Consider the following 21,885-nt stretch of genomic DNA (forward strand, 5'->3'; position numbering starts at 1 on the left):
GAGATGGATTCAACTCCTATACAGCACTATGTCCATCCAAAAATAACGTGACTGATTTTTTAGTTGTAAATGTTTCAGCATCATAATGCAACCTGTCAAGTGGCCTGAGTGGGACAAGTGTCTTGAAGTGGTGTGGTACTGAAACCAGTATATTTGATTTCAGTAATGCAAGATCAGCAAAAAGGAGGAGTACGGAAATGTGTGTCAAATACAAGCCCTTCAGCTCTTTTACCAAATAAAAAAATGTAAATTCACTTTGGGGTAAAAGAGAGGTTGCAGGTACTAGAGAAACAAAACAAAACAAAACACAAAAAGTAACAAAAAAGAAAAACAGGAAGAATTTGAATGACGTATGAATGACTCTCAATACAATCTATAAAATTGGAGTCTGGAGGTCATCACAAGTACCACCAAGCCACAAGTTGGGTTTAAGGTATCCATGTCCTCTAGCAAAACTTACATTGCCAAATTTGTTATTAGAGCTGAAAACAACTTTCCATCACTCTGATTACTAATTATAGAGCAGAATATTCTTGAAAGGGAACTACAGAGTAGCTCAGGGAGCAAAAACCCATCACATCACAGAAGGAAGTGTAATATGAAATAGGGGAGTTACAAGTTTTTGATTATTATTTACATGATCACTCCAAACTGTTAGAAGTCACAAACAATATATATATTAACTGGATGTGAAAATAAGTTCAAATATAGAACTGTGAGCTGTTTTCTTAAAAAAAAAAAAATGTATGTATGAGGGTTCAAATGTTTCCCTTTGCAGCAAATATTCTATTTTTATAATTTATAAAAAAGTTTGATTTGTGTTATCTAGTTAGTATCTATGTACAATAATATGTATCAGTCTGTTTTGTAAGTAACCCATTTTAGTACTTAATCATTCAAATGGAAATATATTAAGTCCAAGTATCAGTTACAATTTTAAAGGTCCCAATATAAGACAGTTGCCAGACTGACACAAATGCACATCTATTAGTCTTTGAAACTAATTCATTTTCCTTGGATGTCTTAATAAAATTCACGTAAACCAAGCAGAGCAGATTGCTTTTAAAAATGTCAACAACTATCTCGTACCAAATGTTATCAAAACCGATCTCAAACTTCCTGTTTTGTGCAGAACCAGGGTAGTCCAAATGTGAATAAACAACGTGACAATGACTCTCCATGAATTTAAATAGATCTACATGGAGAGATACTTCACTATTTAAGCACTTCTGACATGAGACATCATTCATTATTAATTAGCATTTACTTTCCTCTGGTCTGTTTGAGATGCTGTCACTCAGTTGCCATCTCTAGGGGGCTGAGGACACAGGCACTGCAGCACCACTGCTCTGCTCCAGTCGTGTGCCAGCAGTCACCTGGGTTTGTAGGCACCCAGTGCAGCCACAAGACAGAGCCAGGTGAAGCTTTTTTTGGGAGCCCTAAATGCCACGTTAAAATTTCAGCACTTTGTTTTTTCACTTCTGTACAACAGAAATACCCGTTACTTTAAACAACAACCCTTGCATAACTGACCTGGCTTCCCTCCACGCTTCTGCTTAAAAGCTCCCAGTGAATGCAGTACAGTCTCATTTTGCAAAATCACACATTTTATTATTCCAAGCTATCAGGATCATGCTATTTCAGTCCTCACAGCCCTCGTGTTGAGATGGCTCCGCCTTGGGTAGGGTGACATGGACATATCGGAAAGAGTCCAGCTTAGGGCCACCGAGATGATGAAGGGACTGGAGCACTTCTCTTACGAGGAGACTGAGAGAGCTGGGACTGCTCAGCCAGGAGAAGAGCAGGCTCAGGGGGCTCTTATCAATGTACCTAAATACCTGAAGGGAGGAAGCAAGGAAGCCAGAACCAGGCTCTTTTCAGTGATGCCCCTGCCAGGACAAGAGGCAATGGGCACAAACTGGAACACAGGAGGTTCCATCTAAACATCAGGAAGCATTTCTTTACTTTGCAGGTGACCGAGCACTGGCACAGGCTGCCAAGAGAGGTTGTGGAGTTCCCTCCTTGGAGATCTTCAGAAGCCATCTGGACATGGTCATGGGCAAGCTGCTCTGGGTGGCCCTGCTTGAGCAGGGGGGTTTGGACCAGATAACCTCCAGAGGTCCCTCTGAACCTCAATTGTTTTGTGACGCTGTGACAAGGATGGCTAGTGGGTTGTCTTCCTTATGGCAGTGAACCCCAGCAAGGACCTCTGGTCATAAGCGTTTTGCACTGGTGCTGCAAATTCCTAACTTCTGTTTCACAAAATGTGTTCCTGCATAGTTAAAAAAAGCATCCTGCCCTTTAATAAAGGGAAAGGAAAGAAAACCACTCATTTCAATTCCTTTTTGTTAGTGCTGTGCTTTGTGACACTATTTTTCATTCTAACCACACTTTCAGGTTGAGTTAAAGGACCTATCACTCCCTGATGTATCAGATGTGGTAAAGCATATATAGTGAATCCAAAATGATAGAAAAGGGCCTCCTGTAAATGTTTTCCTATCCCTACAACACACTGGTATTTTGGTACCGATTTTTCCAGAGGTAAAATACCTCCTCCCTCCTTGTTCTGCCTATTTCTGTTTCAGGAAACTCATGCTGACGTGAACCATGTTTTCTCCCATCTGCTGCCACTACTGAATAAATGAAAAATGACAGAATTATACTTCCAGTAGCTTTGAAACTTAACAACCTTACGCCCATTGCCATATGGCTTCTCCAAACACTTTTTCCTGATGAATATCAGCTACTAGCACCAGGCTTATTTCAATTGCCTTCATACTGTGAATGAGTTAAAACTAACTGTAAGAACACAATTCAAGAAAGCTTAGAAGAACAGCAGCTCATTTTGCCTCCTTCTTTGAATAGACATAAAGGCAAGATAATGTGTTAATTATCATTCATTATTTAGCAACAGAAGCCTTCTGTTTGTCAACTGCATACTGCTACCAAAGCCAAACATTCCAACAAATGCTCTACTTCTTTGAGTCTTTTATCTTCATTTTTTGCATTTTTAATTTTGCAGCTTTCCTTTCCAAAGAAGGGCTGTATCCTTATCCTCATTTTTCAGAAAAGGAATTTGAGGCAAAAAAGAGGATGAGCACTTTTAAAAGAAGATGATAACTTATACTCCTGTTACAACCAAGCTCAAAAGACCAGACTTTAATCTCAATTACATGATAGCTACACCTGTAACTTTTCCAGATGTCCCAGCATTATCCCTGTAATTCCACCAGAGAAAAATCTTTACAGTATTAAGTCACATTAAACAGAATAACATACATTACCAAAGTCACAAAAAATGTAAATATATCAAATTTTGTTTAGGAAGAAATGCATTAAATGGACTAGAGATGGCTGGAATTTTTAACCCACCTGCAGCTCCCAATAAATGCTCCCAGCTTGACCCAGGGCATTAGTGCAGCCCATTTTCTTCACCAGAACTAAAAGACTGGGCTGTGCAGCAATTAGCCCCAATAATTACTGGTTTAATTTCATAGCCTACTAAATTTAGCAGTTTTATTTTCCTTTTTTATTTTTCATTTTATTAAAAGGGGCCCAAAGCTCTCATCTTTTTGTTTGATTTTGGATTTGACTGATTTTTGTATTGATGGGCTCAGAAACAGAATAGAACAGGGGGATATTACCAGTCCTCCTGGACTGCCACGTGGCTCCCAACAATGAGCATTTCTACAGGGAACCTTCTATTTCTCCTTCTGGAATAGGGGCCACAACTCATTATCATAATTGGAAATTTCAGATGATAAGACAAGAGGGGCTAATCAGTATGAATGTGCTGTATCTGCAAACGTAACCCATACTGTGCTGAAGCCTCATTCAATGTTCTGCTGGAGCTTGGCTTGTACAACATCACCTCACACCATTTGTGGTTGGCTTACTAGCTGCCTCACGGAGCACACAAATTGTGGAACCCGGGAACGCTGCTCAGTTCCCGGGGCTGGATGCATATCCTGACTACACTCTGGGATGAGACCTCAAACCTTCCACTGGAAAGAAACCTACACAGAGCAGGCTTTATCTGCCCCACTCCCAACACTCACATTGCAATGCCCCAGCACCTCTGCTCAGTGACACGTTTGGAGCAGCATCTGTTAGGTCTTCTCCAGCACAAACAGGGTCTGCACACACTAACTGCATGCTGTTATTTTATATGGCATTCTACCTTCCAATTTCTATAATAAAACCAAGTAAAAAATCTTGGCTCTGTGAACCTGTCATTACTAAGTGAAAAAATAAATAATCTTAGTATTTGTTCTAATACTGTAATACAATTAAAATATTATACGGATTATTTCATACATAGAATGGTCTAAATCGGCAGGATTGTGTGTAATGAATCAAAACAACTGTGTCGTTATTTGAAAATGAGTAAATATTTCCTTTAGTTCCTAGGTAAACTTGTCAAGAGTAAACTTGATTGCAGACTCAGCTGGACTCTGAGGTGACAGTGCTGCCACTCATTTACAAGTGTGAGTATCAGCAATGGCCTGGCAGATGACCTTAGAAATTGAAAACTGAATATTGAAAATTGTATGAAATTTTGCTTATTGAAAAATGTTAGTTTTTAAGATCACATTTGAGTCAGACTGACCCTTAGACAGAGAGGGAGCTTTTCACATTACGGAAGAATAACTTTGTGTATGAACTTGTCTGGTGACCGAATGCTTTGTATGTGACAATCTTGTTTACTGATTCAAGGAGAAAGTCAATACAGTGAAGTAGAAGGTAAAAGTAACCTCCTCGCTATTTCCTTTTTGGCACTGGCCATGCGTACACTGCAATGCAGAAAATCAGCTCTTACATAATGTAATTCTGGAGGACAAGGACAATGAGAATGATCAACTGATATGGGAACATTCACCTCCAGTTTTGACATCTCTTTGTAGGAAATTAATCGGTGAAGTAGATTCAACAATCTGAAAGAAGAACACCTCCCCCACACACCCCTTGGCAAACAATGCATAACACTTTGACTTAAATAACTGTGTGTGGAGCATAATGCTACAACAGAAGAATTGATGTGAGTGGAAGAGTAACTACACATAGACTTTCAACCATGTCTTCATATACACCAGCAACCCTGGGTCTTGATGCTTAAGGCCCGATCATCTCTCAGCAAGAAACAAGTTGTGTTTCTGACTAGACCTGACTTCTTTTACAGGGCAGGTGGGCTGCAACTGGTGTGTCCCCATGTAGTGTTCGGCCATGACAAAGGGAGTATCCAAAGACTAATTCCATCAATGGCCTGTCTGAGATATTTCTGTCCTACCTGTTGTCCTGAGATGAACTGTTGTTTTGTTGTAACAGGTCCCTTTACGACATCACCACTCCCTTTGTTCTGACTGTTGGAGCAGTAATGATCATCCGCTATCGTGATCTGCTCATTTTCTTCAGCTTCCAGCTGGCTCTGGTTGAAACGCAGGGAACCTTTCAGAATATCTTTGATCTGTTGTTGAATGGGAGGGGAAAGAGTGTAAATTAGAAATTTGGAGGAATTCTGAATTTTGTAAAGCTCCACACAGAATGCTTTCCTACACCATTTCCCCATAATATTTGTTTTGAAGAAAGGAAGTAAGTCAGTATTAATATACTGACTATGCTGGCTAAAGCCGTAAGTATCAATGCTATGCCACTGTATCAAATTCTGGAAAACAAGTATTGAAGAAACCTAAAGAGAATGAAGTTGCTAATATTATTCCCTACCTTGTTATAGATTTAACATAATTCCTGATAAAATGAACTTAAAGGGAGCATAGTATAGTATAATCAGAGTTTCAGATCCTTGGTAGCATTCTCATTTTATGTATGCGGCATTCTTTAAATTTCTTCAAATTGAATGACACTCAAGTACCATCACAATAAAATAAGGGGGACATAAGCATGATTATTGCATAGCAGGTAGATTGCATTAAGAAAAATCTGGTGTGATTTAAGCCCAAAACTTGGAATTGTGCTTCTTCAGCTCTCATTCAAGGCCTCTCCGGAAGTTTTCTGGGAGCAAATACTGTGCAAGTCATTTGAAGTCTTTATAGCTGAGTTTTATCTTCTAAATAAAAGTATCTGCAATGCTTGATGCATTAGTATAACAGCAGTATACAAAGAGAATAAAAAAGGAGAGAAAAAGAAAGAAAGGATTAATAGCACTGCGGGATACAAGAAGGTTAAGTTAAGCAATAGTTATACCTGCTTCAAACCAGCCAAGGAAACCAGAATTTCATCTTCTTTTTCCAAGTGTTCTTGTAATATGACTTCCTGAATATTTCCTGAAACATCAAAAAAAAAAAAAAAAAAAAGGTAATGAAGGTAATGAGAGAACATTCCCTAAATAATCTCTAATGTGCTGCCAACTTGCCACTGACTTATGTCCTCACAATGAAACCCTGTGACCTGCAAACACAATTTCACACAGACCTAGAGGCTGACAACCTTATTAGCTCTGGAAGCTGGGCCAGCCAAAGCCCATCGCTGCTGCCAGGACACCTGCAGTAACGCTGTGCCTCTCTGGCCTTCTACCGCCCCAATGTACTGATGGACTCAGGCAGCTACTGGGCCCTAGAAGAAAACATTGGCCTCACATATCTTTGAGCCTGCAAATGATTTGGAAGCACTCAAGGACATTTACAGGAGTCTGCTGCAGCCCACAGAAAGGTTTAGGGTAAAAGGTCAGCATTTTTAATGTAGATCCTGGCCACTGCAGATGTGCTGAAACACTCTTCTTTATAACAAGACTGAAAATTTTGTTCTCTTTCCAGTCTCTTCTTTTAGGTAAAAGATCCAGGACTGAGCAAAGCTTATGTGCCAGAAACAGCCATGCTGTACTGTCACTTCAGAAGACACCCATCTTCTATACCTATTAGAGCTTTCTTCCATTCCATGCATTTCAATAAGCAGGTATATGGCATGTGCTGGAGTCGGGGCTGGAGGCTGGCTGACACATCAGAGATGGAGCTGCAGTGGTTTTCCCCATGTCAGAGAAATCCCATGCAATGCTGCAGTCCAAACCAGCCTGGAGAAACTAAATGTTTGCAGACTCTTTATCTATGTCAGGTCCTTTTCCACCTTTTTTCCCTTCCTCCTCAGTCCTTTAAGAAAACAGCAATGAGTCTTAGTGACTGATTTACAGAACAAGATATTATCTGCCAACTGAGAATGAAAGGATACTGCTTTGTGCCACTCCTGTCTTACACACACACAGCTAAGCCCAAATCCTTCAGTGACACTCATCTGGTAACAAAGCTTTGCTGCTCGTGAATATTTGTATTCCAGGTGCTTGACAATTAGAGCTTAATCCATTCATATGTTGCATTTGTTTGTTTTTAAAAACATCCTACAGGTTCAGGGCCCGAACCAGTGAAAAGCCAAGAATGTTACACAGCATGCTGACAAGGATGGATATGATGCTGCTGCCAACTTTGACACAAAATGAAGTTTCAAGTAAAAACATTGTGCAACATGGCTTAAGTTTTGTGTTTACAGAAGAAATAGCAAAAGAATGATATGTGGGAGACTGGACAAGAATAAAGATTAAAAGTAGAAATGTGGATTTAAGAACCACATATAAATAAGTCTGAAATTGTGTGTGGGCCAGAAATCAGTTGTGGGCATAAATGACAAATGGAAAGGGCAAAGAGGGGAAAGGATCCAAGCCTTAACACTAAACACACTTGTAGAGAAGCTACCTGAGAAGCAGAAGGAGTAAAAGAAGATAGAACAACAAAAGACAATAGAGGATGAGTTCACGAAGGGTGGTGTGATCAAGGTCAAGAGCAACAGCGGGGTTAGGAAGATTCAGCTTTGCATTAGCAGCCCATCTGAATAAGGAGATCCATGTTTACATTATTTAGCACTTATTATTTATCATACAACAGCAGCAGACTTCTGCAGCAATGAAGTCAAACAATACAACTGAACAAAGTCTAGTATAAATCTCACATCAGAAAGACTGTGTTATGAAGGCCAGAAATAAGGTAAAATTAGATCTTTCTGCAAATATGCAGCAACAAGATTTGAGAGAAAGCATAATAAATTAAACATTTTACTTGTCTTTTTTTACATTTCACATCTAAATTGTCTAGTCTCTCAATCTGATAAAAAAAAAGATATAGATGTTTACTTATATAATTATGCTTTAGATAGTGATTTCCACTGTTTAACAAGAAATGCATGATTTTCTACTTTTAAAAAGGTCCCAAACTTTAAAAATCAGAAGTCCAAAGTCCAAGTCTTCACAGGCAGGAAAACAATATAAATCATGATCTGAATCGTTGAATTTAATTCTTTTCCATTTCTCAGCATTAGAAAGAAAAACATTTCTATAGTATTTGATCCCTCATATACATTAAAAATATGTATTAAAACCTAAGGTATGCATAATAACTAAGCAGATGGACCAAGAAAATAATTCAAAACAAACCTCAAACCTGCTGAAGACCAAATGTGGGAAATCTAAAAGGAATAGGAAAATAAGAGACAGAACAAAAGCTGACTTTCCACATGGTGTAGAAATAAACTATTATTATTTCTGTTCTTTACAGATGTTCTTTAAGGCAGAATTTCAAAAGAATGAAAAAGAATCTACCATTGCTACAAAGAAACACCTGTTACTGTGAAGAAAGGTATTGAGATTTCTAAGAAGTTATGAATAGAGCTACGAAAGTTAGCCATCAGTAAAAATTAATACAAATGCTTGTACCATCATATATTTACTCTAGCAATATTAATACCAGATTTTAATATTGCCTTCAGAGAAAAAAAGAATGAGAAAAAAGGCTGGAAATACAGCAGAATTTTCTAACACTGAACTGTTGAATTTCTAACAATTTTTCCTTGAATTTGCAAGTATAGTATGACATACATCTTGGATATACAGGGTCTATTTGTTTTAATCAGTAAAAATAATTAAAATTTATTTTGGAAGAATGCCCACATGGAATTTGTTGTAAGGCACAATTCTGGACTCAAAAAGCACACTTCCACTTAGCGCAGAAAAATGTCCCAAGACGCAAATCACTGTAATCAGCCACTTTTCCCCCCAGTAACAGTTGTGACATAAGGTCATAAATCGGGAAGTCTTTCTCTAGTACAATGAAACAGAATGAAGGTTTCCCTGTGGAATTGGCAATGGAGTTTTCTTCTTCTAAATATGTCCTTGAACTGCACATGGCTTCTAATTTATTACACTCATCCCTTCTGAATGCAGAGTTTATTATCTACCAAATAAGTGCTAAGTATGGAGTCCAAATTGATCAGTGCTAATTCTTTTTCCCTCGTTAATGAGTAGAGAAGAATTAAAAAAAAATCCTTAGAGGAAAGAAGCATAAAGGCAATGTGATTCTGCATGAGTGCCTCCTCAATCACGTCCTCCAGTTGGGACCACTCTTTGCAATCCATTTTGGCCAGAAGCAGAGGTGGGAAGAAGAGGAGGGATGGCAAGCAACTCAATACCTACCTCCAGAGCTGCCCAACAGTGAAGAGCTGTGCTGAGGGCTCAGCAGTCCTTAGCTGAGGGCCTTTCATCCAGCCCTCTTTCCTGCACTGGGGGCACCTCCCAGAGCTGTCAGTTAGTGAGACGAACTGGGAAACTAAACTATCCAGTGCAGGGAAAAGCTTCCTCTTTTACTCTTCTGTATCTCAAAATACATCTTTATAACTGAAAATACTTTAAAAAACACTAGCACTCTTGAGAGTGCCAGGAAGCATGATGTTTGATATGATATTTCTTAGCTGAAGGATGTTTACATTTAGCAGAGATGTATCACTTAATCTTCCTTCATAGGAAATGTTACTATATTCTGAGAGAAATGTTTTATGTATATGAATTGGCCATATATTAATTTTCCCCCCTTATCTGATGCTGTTTATTACTACCTTTAATTTCTAATATTTGTTTCATAAAATAATGAACTTTATTTTTTTTTAAAGCAGATATCAGTTAGGAACTGAAAACACCTTCCTACCTGTAAAACAAACATTGATGCGATAAATCGAAAACAATTGATTATGTGACTATTAGATTATTGAAAATCAAGTCCAGTTTGATTCTATGCTAGAAATATCTTATTGGCAAATGTTGTTCAAAAGTTAACAAACGTCTTATTTTCACAAAATGAACTGTCATACCCTAATTGTACTCTAGACTAAAATTCAAAAATACCAGAGACGTAAAACCAGTTGTTCTCCTCAGAAGTCAGCAATGTTATGTGCTATAATGGCTGCCCTCGAACAAGACCCATAACCTAAGGCATGTTTTTTATGTAATGAATAAGAACTGATTTTGGATGCTTATTTATTTAAGTTTGATAAATACCAGACCAGCTAATAACTATTTCCTTAGGAAGACTGTGATCGGCTGCCCTGTTGTACTTTAAAGCCAACTGTAACTAGAGTAATAATATGCACTATTGCATTTTTGTCCTTCTCTACTAGACACAGGAAAACAATGCATTAAGAATTGATTTAGGTAGCAACAGGCTAGCTAAAACAACTGTAGAATTAAGATGAAATACTTTCCATTTCCTGCCCTTTTCCCAAACTGTAACTAATTTCACATGCAAAACTCACTGTACAAGTACTATCAAAAAATCAAGATTTCTATTTCCTCTCCCTAATTTAACTTCTAAAATTTAGACTGAAGGCATGCTATCATTCGCTGTACAAAGATGAAAGAGGAAGATAATCCACAGCAGCTCCTAGCAGTAAAATTAGAGAAGGCTTATGCTCTTTGATGACTGAACTGCTACATATTGCATGATGGTGAGCAGTCACTGCTGAGTTCCCCAGCCAGGGAAAGGGGCTGTTCAAAAACTGTTTTACAGACCAAATTTCCTCCCTGAATGTGGAAAAGCTGGTATGTTTGGCCTAGTTATTTTAGATTCTTATTAAGTAAACTAATATTCACTGAAAACAATTGCATGAATTCAATACAGATTCTGCAAGAAACCCACCCAAAGCAGTGTTAAATGAAGACAGGTAGTGGCACCAGTGGTAAAACTAGTCTGCTGTACCTAAGGTCCTCTTAAGTCCATCCCTTCATGGTTTTACATGTGGAAGACTAACGTGCACCTCTTCACTCCCACCAGGGAGGAAGGAGATATGCAGAACTACAGCCTTGCAGGGGTATGGCATGGACTTAACTTTCACAGACACAAAATTAGGTGTATGTGGAGAAAACTGAACCTGGTAATAACCTTAACACCCTTGCTCTCTGAGGTTCTTCACTTTCTCCTGTACTGCTGCTTTTTCACAGTGCATCTCTCTCCTAATGATTTCTATTTTAACCCAGCCTCTATGTGGCCTTTCCGGGAAGGTGCCTCTTCCTGAGAGGGACTAACCACATATAGTTGCAAGCTTCATTATGAATGAAATACTAGTTTTCTGATCAATGATTTGTGAACTATCAACAGTGCCAAAATCATGTTAAATCTATGTTTTTCACCCTAGCTTTCCATTATGGAGAACCTGGTTCAAACAAAGTCAGAAGGCAAAAGGACATTTTAATTGCCAAGGTCATCAGTAGAAAAGGAAGAGATAAGTGTATTACTTCAGCTCTGTATTATTCCAAAGAGGAAACAAAAAAACCCCGAAGTTCAAGCATATGTCAAGGCATACAGACAACTCCTCTCTTTCATGCCACATATTCCAGTCCTTTTGTATGATTGTTTTTATGAAATCAGGGTTAATATTTAATGCGTGGTAATGCTTGCAAAATCACAGAAATATGGGGTAAAAAATCACCAACCATCAACTCATAGAAATGCACAGAATTTCAGACGTACAGGGAATGAGACTGGAGGGGTCATGAGGTAATTTTGCCCATCTTTTGTTCAAAGGCAAGATCAACTCTAACTATGAACTCCAATTTACATATTAAGAGCAAATAATGCTTAACATATACATTATGTCTGTGTCAGTGCTGTCGTGTACAAAGACGAGTGTATACCCAGACATCCTGCGCTTCCCAAAAGAATATATAAAAAGCATGGACACCATGACTCCCATGGCAGGTGAGAGAGCATCCTCTGGCTATACAGAGCTCTTTTTTTATTTTTTTTAGAATCTATGGCCCTGATGGTGGTAAAATACTGTACTATCCCATACTGCTTACATGAATGTACAGTCCTGATCATTGCTGAGACAAATGACATCTGCACATTTCATGTGCATCCCTCTTTATCCACGACTACAAACACCTACTAGGACCACCAGCCTCTGGGCACTTCCGAGCAACACATTTTTCTTAAAGTTCAAAGTGACTTTTTTCCCCTCTTTCCTTCTGTGAATCACTGTCTTCCTGTTGCTGTTTACGTTCACCAGAATTAAAAAATCACTGTAGTGTGAAGTGACAAGTAAATAAGAATTCGTTCTGCATAAGTGACAAACTTAATAGCTATAAGAAATTGGAACCTATCCTAAGAGAAAACTTTACTATTTCTCTTCCTTACACTCTAAATACTTCCTTCATACTGCAGTAGATTGCAGACACTACACCTTAAAATTGCTATGGCTGTGTAAAAGACAGTTATTGTAAATCATGCAGAGGTTTCTAAAACACAAGGTTTTCTCCTTCTTGTATGGCTGAATTCATTAAAACTGTTTCTGATTTTACAAGCAGAATGATTTACTCAAATACCATTGTGTTAAATGCCACATAAAAACCTGAACAGACTGAAAGTTTTGACAGCAAACATCCATAAATGCCCCAGATTTCATTGAAATATTCTTAAGGCCCTTTTCTATGATGCATGTCATATATCGAATAAATGAATAAGTTAACCTGGAAGAAAACCTAAAACATCTAAACTAAAGACTATTCTTTATTAGGAAGGAATACTCAGTTTGAAACAAGTGCTTTCAATTTTCAAGTAGCATAGATAGAGAAATTATGTATCCTGACTACAGCTATAGGACTTTTCTATTCTCTTTATGGACTGAGGTTGATAAAGCATAGATACTAACTTGAAGTGCCATCTCCAGAAGGCTGGGGAGAAAGAATAGGGTGATTTATAAACTTCATTGTATTATTCAAACTAGTTTGTGTTAATTACTTACATGTATTTTATAACTTTTTGGGGGCATTTTTTTGAGACTTTTTGATTTAGGAGATCTCACTCTACTATAACTATAGTCTCTCTGTTCATTGTGAACAGTTGTTTCTAACCTTTTATATCTATGGCATTTCTGTAACAGAAGAAGACATTTGTGTCAAACATGCCATGAGAAGATAGGGCACTACTGCTGAAACCAATGCTATGCTCTTTAAGACTTTTCAGGTATCCATGGAGGGTAGGTATCCATCTGGGTTTTGGGTAAGATGACTGCAAGTTCTGTTTATTGTTCCTGAGAGGTCTGATGTCACAAATCACTGAATTCTACAATATGTCCATTTAGCAGTGTCACAAGTTGTACGTGAAACTGTTGTGTCTAGTAGAAGAGATTCCAATTTACACTAGCTTTCACTTAAAAAAGAAAGATATTGCAAGCCTTGAGTCATATTTGTATCACTTACGCAGAAGTCCTTGGGAGTAGATTAGTGACAATAGTACTGGATTTGATCCCAGATTATGACTGAAAAGCAAGTCAATCCCAGCTGTGAAATGTAGTTACATTCCCATTAATAAAAAAAATTATTAACACATGTTAAAGGAAAGTAATTTTCCTGTTTCCTTTTTTTTTTCTCTGCGGTTTTGAATATGTTGCGCAGATTTGATAGATTTGCTGAATTTCTGTTTGCTCCCACTGAAAAGTTTTGAGTCATGCTGTTGCTCTGTTCTGAAGATGGGAACTTTTCCAGGTCACCTGGTCCATCTACCTACTGCAGTCCTCTTCAGTGAGAAAAGTTGGTTTCTAGCATCATTCAAATAGCTCTATGCCCTTCTTCTAAAGAATGGCATGTATTCTGAACATGATGGGCAACAATGGAAGGCTAAACAAAGGGTGAAGAGTGAAAGAAACGTATCATATATGATAAGCTAGATAACTGCTAGATAACATCACAAGACAATCCAATGCCTGAGAGAAGCTGGGAAAGAAAGGGTGGATTGTCAGTGGTTGTCAGTAGGAGGAAGATGCTCACTACAAGAAGTGAAGGAAAAGGATCAATGGAATTAAACACCGTGACAAGAATTTGCTGAAACTTGCAAGGAAAGGTGTTAATTTAGGTAATGATGGGGTGTGTAAGCATCATTATTTAAATCTTCTCTTTTTCATCAAGACTGCCGGGATGAAAGGGTTTGTAGGTGCCTATCACAGTTGGGACTTTCAGGATTAGCACAGTTGTAGAAAGAAAGCAGCTCTCTACTGGTTAACTGTGCGTTTTTGACCTTAAGAGTTACCTTTAAGAGACAAAAAGGTGGTTTAAAGTCACGGGGCACAAAGAATTACACTTTCATTCTTCCTACACACATATATATTTATAAATAGAGTGTGACCAGAAGTGAGAATCTGAATCCAAAGCTATATAACAAATATTTGTTTCACAGTAACCACTCCCATATTGTTTAATAAATCTGTTAATGTTCTGTATTTGTAAGTGATTTTTATAGGTTATTTTACATCTTTAATCTTAACCAAAGCAGCAACCCCCTTAGACTCAAAGGACTCTGTTTGATGTGGCCTTTTTTACTTACAGCATTTCTAATCACACAGAATTTGTGAACTATGGATTGTTTTATTTACGTCCCAAGCATGAGGGAACTCATTTAATGTACTTACTACCTCAAAAAAAAAAAAAAAAAAAAAGCATTTCATTTCAACCCAGGGCAGCAGAATAATTTCATTTTATACTTACAAAAATTTCATAACCTTTCCCTTTTTCACATGATACATAAACCAAGAATTCAGTACTATAGTGCAGACATTTTACAAGCAGTGCACCCAGATCTATATTGAGTAATATATCAGCCTCTAAATAATGAGCAATTAAATAAACTCTCTCCTCCTCTTCCCTCCCCCACTGCAAGTGATCTTTATAATGAAATGCATCCCTGTAACAACTCCATTGACTGTTAAAAGAGGGATGGATGAAGCCAATCTAATTAAGGTTTTAAAGGTGCTATTTCACACAGTGACTAAAATTATGCACCAACTATATCCTGTAAGTTTCTGTTCCTATATTTTTATATTTTTTGTTCCGTGCTCATTGTTTGCAATAATTACAGTGAAAAGGTGGCTTTGAACTATGTTTAATGAGTCTTCTGAATAATGTTTATCTGGAACATGTCAGGCAGTATAAGTGTAAGTGAGTCTAACAATTGCCAGAATTTCCTGATGCCTGTGGCAGGGATATATCCTAGAGATGCTCTCTGTGAATAGTAAGCCACTTAGTTAGGTAAAAGACTATATTTCTTGTTGTTTTTTTTTTTTATATATATATATATATATTTTTTAACTGTGACGCTGTAACTTCTGGACATTTTGTAAAAAAGTACAGTTATCTAGTCTACATATGAAAGCCTAGAGCTAGCATGTCATTTCAGTGGCACGTAAAAGGAGGAGGATGAAAACTTCACCTTTCGACCTCCCTTCTATAATCCATACTGGAGGACCAGAGATGTACTGTAATACTGGTGAAGGACATAGCAACATATTACAGATAGCAGAAACATTAGAAAATGCACCGTAAGGACAACTCAACCAGCCTGGTACAGATAGCTCAGAGAAGGATTTATTTGCTTTGGCTCAGCTAAGCCAGCATGCTTAAGCGTAAACTTACCAGGTGCAGGTCAGAGCTGAGAGGTTTTAGTGATGTTGCCTCCAAGACAAGAAGTGATTTAAAAACCTGGATACTGAGCAATGTTTTTCAGAGACCCACATGAATGTCTGTCTAGCAGCTGTCTCAAGTTAAGCTGTGCCAGAACGAAGATGAAACTAATAAAACCAGGCAGACTTATGTTTATTCTGTATAACTGGGTACCTTTGCACATATTTCTAGGGTGTTGTGCTGAACCATGTGAGCTAGCTCTTTGCAGAGGTGGTATGAGTCCACAGAGCTTATTAGCTCAGGCTGTATGCTGTGAGAGAGCAGCTAAATTGCTCCTGGACCTCAGCTAGCTGTGGAAGCAACCCGCCTACATTTACATAGCGCTGCCCTTAAGCAAAGCAAGTGTGGAATGTCCTTAGTTTCTGTACTTTCATAACCTGATGAATTGCCAATCAAAAAAGAATAGTTTCTATATAAAGATCCACATATCCGAGTTAACGTGGAACCAATGTTCCTTTAAATTGCCTCTCATGAAAAGAACTTCCTGTACTACACGTGTCGATTATTTGCTAAATTTTTACATACTTGGAGATCTGAAACTATATCTCTGCTGGAAACTAATGTCAGGTCCTTCAGTCTTAAGAACTGTGATGATGGATTGTTTCCTGTCCCTTATAAACAGATCACATTTAAAAATTCATCAGTTTTCTTTCTGCAACAAACCTGGCAAGCTCATAAACATCCTTCACAACCTCTCCCATTAGTGCTTGCCTATGGAGGATTGATACTTCTCCAGAGTTTTAATTCGTTTTTTGTTAAGACACTGTGCTTTAATCCTGGGCTGGTCCTTTGCTGTTTGAGACCCTCTGGACCCACTCCATGCTGAACTAAGACCTCAAAATCAGTCCCAAGTCGAATGTGAAGGATAAGAGAGGAGCATTCCAGCAGATATTGTGGTGCCTTTTGAGTGATATTTGAGTGTGTATCTCGTAGACAAATTATTCATGATCTGCTGTATCAGACAAAGGTCAAATTTACCAGGAAAAATATTCTTCTGAATGCACTTGCTACTTTGATGATTTTCTTTCCACATAGTCAAAAGAAAAGAGGAAAGCAATCAAAATTATTCATAAAGTAAGTAACATTATGACAGGTTACAATATTGCAATATTTAACCAGTATATTACAGCTTTCTGAATCATTGAGCCTTGAAGTGTTTATGTGCACTAGCAGAAAAATGCCTCAAAGAAAGAAAAATGTTGAAGAACATTACCTCATTACTAAAGGCACACGCAACAATATTATTTCCTGAAAAGGGCCAGTGTATGTGAAAAAGAAACATCAGGAAAATTTATCAGTGATAATGCCGGAATAGTAATAGCTATGGCAAATATACTTTTTCACTATCAGCTGAGTACTATTCTGCATTTATATTAAGACCAAAGCCACAGGATAGTCTTACAAGATTGGATGTGTCTTCATTTCATTAATCGAAAAATTGAACACAAGGAATTTTTTTTTTTTTGGAAAGTCTAAGACAAGCTGGTGGAGAAGGGCTGTAACAGAAGCAAAATCTGCCTCCTGGCTGCCAGTTTTATATACACAAATTTCAACAATTGTCCTTGGAGGCATTAAAAGGCATTCCACCTTAGCCACGCTTCAGTGGTGAAAGGAGAGGGGGAAGAAAATTAAAGCTCTTTCTGATGCTCAGCCCTAAGAAAGAGACAAGTATCACAGAATGACTTTCCTCCGTTTTCCTGATCAAAAGACTATTTCTAATTTCTACACATAGCACTAAGTAATAATATTTCGGAACCATCATTCATTTCCATGGTAACATCCCTTGATATTACAAGCAGTTAATTATGCCGTTGCTGTGTGGTACACTGTATGTGTTATTTACGGAAATAGATAAACATTTAATGAAAGCATCTTTGAATATATGAACAAAATAAAAACTGCTGTTCTATCCCTGTGGTCTTTCCTCATGCACTATGCAAAGAAAATACAATATTAGCAGTAATTTGCTGAAACCTATAGAAATACAATGTTCTTGGTAAAGAAACGTGATAACTTTCTATGGCAAAGGAGAATTCTGACAGATTTTAATTAAACAATATTATTTTCTAAAAGGATATCATATAAAGATACACTTGGTATAACTGGATTTGATATAAATAGACTATAAATTACTAGGGATTCAAAACAGAACAAATGACTTCATAGTTATCTTGATTATATCAGAGCTATAATGCAACATATCTGTCATGAAGTAACTGTCCTTGACTGTCATCAAGATCCCTCTTGTAAGTGAAAGAACATCCTATTGTTTGATATTCTAATTTATAGTGCAAATTGAATAGTTCTGTGGTGAATGGTCACTGGACATACAATTTCATAAGCTAGAATTAATATTGTTTTGTTAAAAAGTGACTTGCAAATGTAGTGCAGTCAATACAGGAAAAAGAGTATAAATTGAGTAATGAAGTTTGAAAAAACTGTTTTAAACAGACATCTAAAAATGTTTTCAATAAGAACTTTATCGAATTAAAAAAGTAAAACTTAGACTGAAAACTAATAATTCTTAAAAATATTGTCTAATTCTTTGTTTAAGGAATTGGTTTTGTAGAGCTCCTCAAGTTTTACATGTATTTTTATAAATAATTTAGGCAACTACTAAATGTATATGTTTTCTTATAGTGCTGGCAGAAAACATAGTATATTGCAGAATAACCTGAATTATTCATCTAAAAAGTCAAATAACAACAAATGAATCTTAACATAATCAAATACAAGGAACACATATGGAAATAAACATTTCCTAACTATGCCAACAGGATAAAATAGTGTGCTTAGAAAGCTGTGATTCACAAAATTTTAAAGGTCATAGTGGATTATCACCTCAACCTACCACTGTATCAAAGTGCACTAATGTGATGCTGCACTAAATATGTTTAAAAAGAAGAATAGTATGTAAAAGTACACAGATGACCTTCCCTTTGTTAAATGACCACTTTGCTGAGCCTACTGCTAGTACAGCTTATTGTGATCTGATTAATACACTACAAAAAGCATGTGAAAACCCTGAAAAATTCAAAGGAAGACCACAAAAATGATCTGGTGTAAAAAGCAACCCGAAGTAAAGACACTGTTGAGAGATTACTTGACCACTTTATATAGCTAAGATACATGAGGATTTTCAATCTTGTTATCAAGAAAGTTACAAGAGCCAAAAGCTGGGTCATGAAATCAGAAAAACTCAGCCTTACAGGAAGAAATAACATCCTTAAGTGTCCCGAAGATTACAAGAGGAGCAATATAACTGATTATTATCTGCTCTGTGGTCTCTGAAATGAAGTCATTTTCATGGGTAAGAGATACCTGGGGGAGTACTGGACTAGTTGCAATATTGGCCCTTCCTAACCTTTCCTCTGACCCAGAAATGACCAGATATTTTCTGAGTTTTATTTTGCTGCCATTCCCTCAAGCCCTGAGAAGTGATGGATACAGGAGATAATCCTCAGTGGGTGCTCTCTGGTGCTATAGAGAATCCATTTTCTTGGGCAGTCTGCTGGCACATACCGCTCAGATCACCAGGATGAATGTGACTGACAGATTTCAGGTCATACGGGCTAATATCACATTGGTTTTATTTCTGCCTTCCCATGGGTTATCTGCTAGCTAATTTGGGGACACCTAACCTCTTCAGTTTGCTACAAAAGCAGGAACTGGGAACGTTGGTGGCATCTCAGCACCACAACATTACTCTCATCTTAAATCCAAATCACACACCATACCAGCTACTAGGAGGAAAGTTAACTCTATCCTACCTGAAACCAGGACACATGCATAGCTGTTAATCTCTACAGGATTTAAATGCATTAGTCTAACCCAAGTTTACAAAGTTAAGAGCCCACAGTGTTGACAAGATGTGCAGGAATACTGTGGAGAAGATCAGGGAGTCAGCTAGGACAAACTAGGCCGGAGGGCTCTGGAAGCAGTGCTGGTACATTCAGCACACACCCACAGCCAGAGGTGCACAGGGGGCAGTTTGCCCTGTCCGCGGGTAGGAAACAGCTCCATGCTGCTTGTGGGAGACTACTGGCCCCGAAAGTAGGCCAAGAAAGAAACTTTAGCTTTTTTTCTTGATACACTGTTCTTTCCCTCATCATTTCAGTAGCAAATAACACCTTGAGCTTGCCTCCAGTCTCATCATTGCCCAGATGCCCTCACAGAAGCAACACACTACACCAGAATAAAACTGTTGGGCTTAGAGGTTTACCCTTGGCTTTTGAAGGCTGTGATTCCAAACTTTCAAATAACACAGTATTTATAGCTTTTCCTAGGATCATAACAGTGGCTACTAAAATTATACAGACACTCACATAAAAGAAAATGAAAATACAAGTACAACGTGGCTTTCACATCTGATATTTTTGATCTGGTAAATTTAGGTGTCATATATTTAGTTCTACCCACTGAAACACTCAACTTTAAATTATTTTGCTTGGACTGTGATGTTGCAGGCTATAAACAAATCTTAAAATTATTGCAGTTGTGCCCTGATTTCTTAACAACAGTCCTTTTTGCACATAACTAAATATAGTAACTTTTGGACTTTGGTGCAACACAGTTTAAAATTGCTGCTTTTATCAAAGCCTAGTTAAGTATATTTATACCTGAATCGACTGAAGCTTTTTGTTTACTTTCTCTGATTTGTCTTGGCAACATATAAATCAAATTATAAATTAGAGTCTTTGTTGATTATTTTCCTAATATAACTCCTACCTTAATATATTTCTCCTGGTCTAAGCAAAATACTACAAAGTAGTCTGCATACAGTAGCACATTTTTACATAAAGAAGGTGATCGGCATAGACCGTGCAGGTGTTAGATTTAATGAAAGTATATGAATTTTATACAGCTATCACTACATGCACCAAGTATCATTCTGGGACTATTGAACTGCAAATGGGCTTACAAAATGAGCTGTGAGTTCTAGCAAGCCTCTTACAATAAAATAAATCTTAAGAACAAAGACCATCTGTGCTGAAACGCTTCTAATTTTTTCTTAGCATCATCAGTGGCTAACACACTCTCAAGTTTAAAGGTATGACAGGATGAAGGTACAGTGGTTGGCAGAATCTGATAGAACAACTGGGTACCTTAATTCAATTTTCATTGTGACTTCTAAAATAATATGCACTGTACTACATAAATATTATTTTAGTTGTAATACAAACATCAGAAGAGCATTCGCAAAGATTAGCAGGCTAATAGAGGATACTGCACTTACCAAGGTGTGTGTTCATCATCTTCGCACAATATTTGCACATGGCTTCCAAGTCATTTAGCTGTCCTTGTAGAAATGAAATTTGGGCCTCCAATTCCTCCTCCTACAATTAAAACATTATTAGCATTTTTAAATAAACAAACACCTTTTTATGATATACAGTAAAATTGGTAAGCTAACCCTTGACATGTTTAGATGTCTTCTAATTCTAATTCTTTGTTCTTCAGCAAATTTTGGAAATAAAGAGAATCACCTTCCAGATGTATTTATTAAAAGACTTTTAAATTATTTTGTTATTTCATGGAAATAGGGTTTGGTCTTAAAGTTTCAATTTTTATTAACACTACCCTTTTTTTCATTTAAAGAATCTAAGAAAAAACTGCCTACATTCTCCTACATTATCCATGAAAGGTTAAGATTTCTTATTTCTTTTCCAGAAACACAGTACAACAGCAATAGTTGAAAAAAATTATCAAGGAGAAAAATACACACTTCTGGCAGGGTAATTTTTACAGCAATCCATTTGACACCTCAGAAAAATTCCTTTTTATTTTAAGGTGTACATTTAATGAGACCTAATGTCACACCTCAAGGGTGCACTACTATTATAAATTTTGGAGTATTTATTTGTGTCACACATCACACTCTACTTGTATTAAAAACCTGCACTTCTATGCCACGGCAATTGCAATTACACAAAACTTCTTATACAGTGTTTAGGTGAAAACTATTTGCAGCTCACATACTGTAAAACTGTTACTTTGAATTATCAATTTGTTTAATAAAGATACATCAAGTGTAATTTAAAATACAATTTTTAAGAACAGATTATTGATTTTAAGGCCTAATTTTAAGCCACATGACCTGTATATGCAAT

The 21,885-nt window shown here is 37.2% G+C and overlaps 1 protein-coding gene across 4 annotated transcripts in view; it reads right to left on the minus strand.

Annotated features, from left to right (window-relative positions):
- Nucleotides 1–21,885, minus strand: part of TBC1D5 (TBC1 domain family member 5) — a 320,152-nt gene that overhangs the window by 4,740 nt on the left and 293,527 nt on the right. For all 4 annotated transcript variants that reach the window (XM_040546783.1, XM_040546784.1, XM_040546786.1 and 1 more), the window contains 3 exons: nt 21,012–21,111; nt 6,202–6,281; nt 5,288–5,464 (listed from right to left, as the gene is read on the minus strand). In XM_040546783.1, the coding sequence (XP_040402717.1) occupies nt 5,288–5,464; nt 6,202–6,281; nt 21,012–21,111 (357 nt within the window). The remainder of the gene's footprint in view (nt 1–5,287; nt 5,465–6,201; nt 6,282–21,011; nt 21,112–21,885) is intronic.

This window comes from Cygnus olor, chromosome 2 (assembly GCF_009769625.2).
Source record: "Cygnus olor isolate bCygOlo1 chromosome 2, bCygOlo1.pri.v2, whole genome shotgun sequence".
Taxonomy (NCBI): domain Eukaryota; kingdom Metazoa; phylum Chordata; class Aves; order Anseriformes; family Anatidae; genus Cygnus; species Cygnus olor.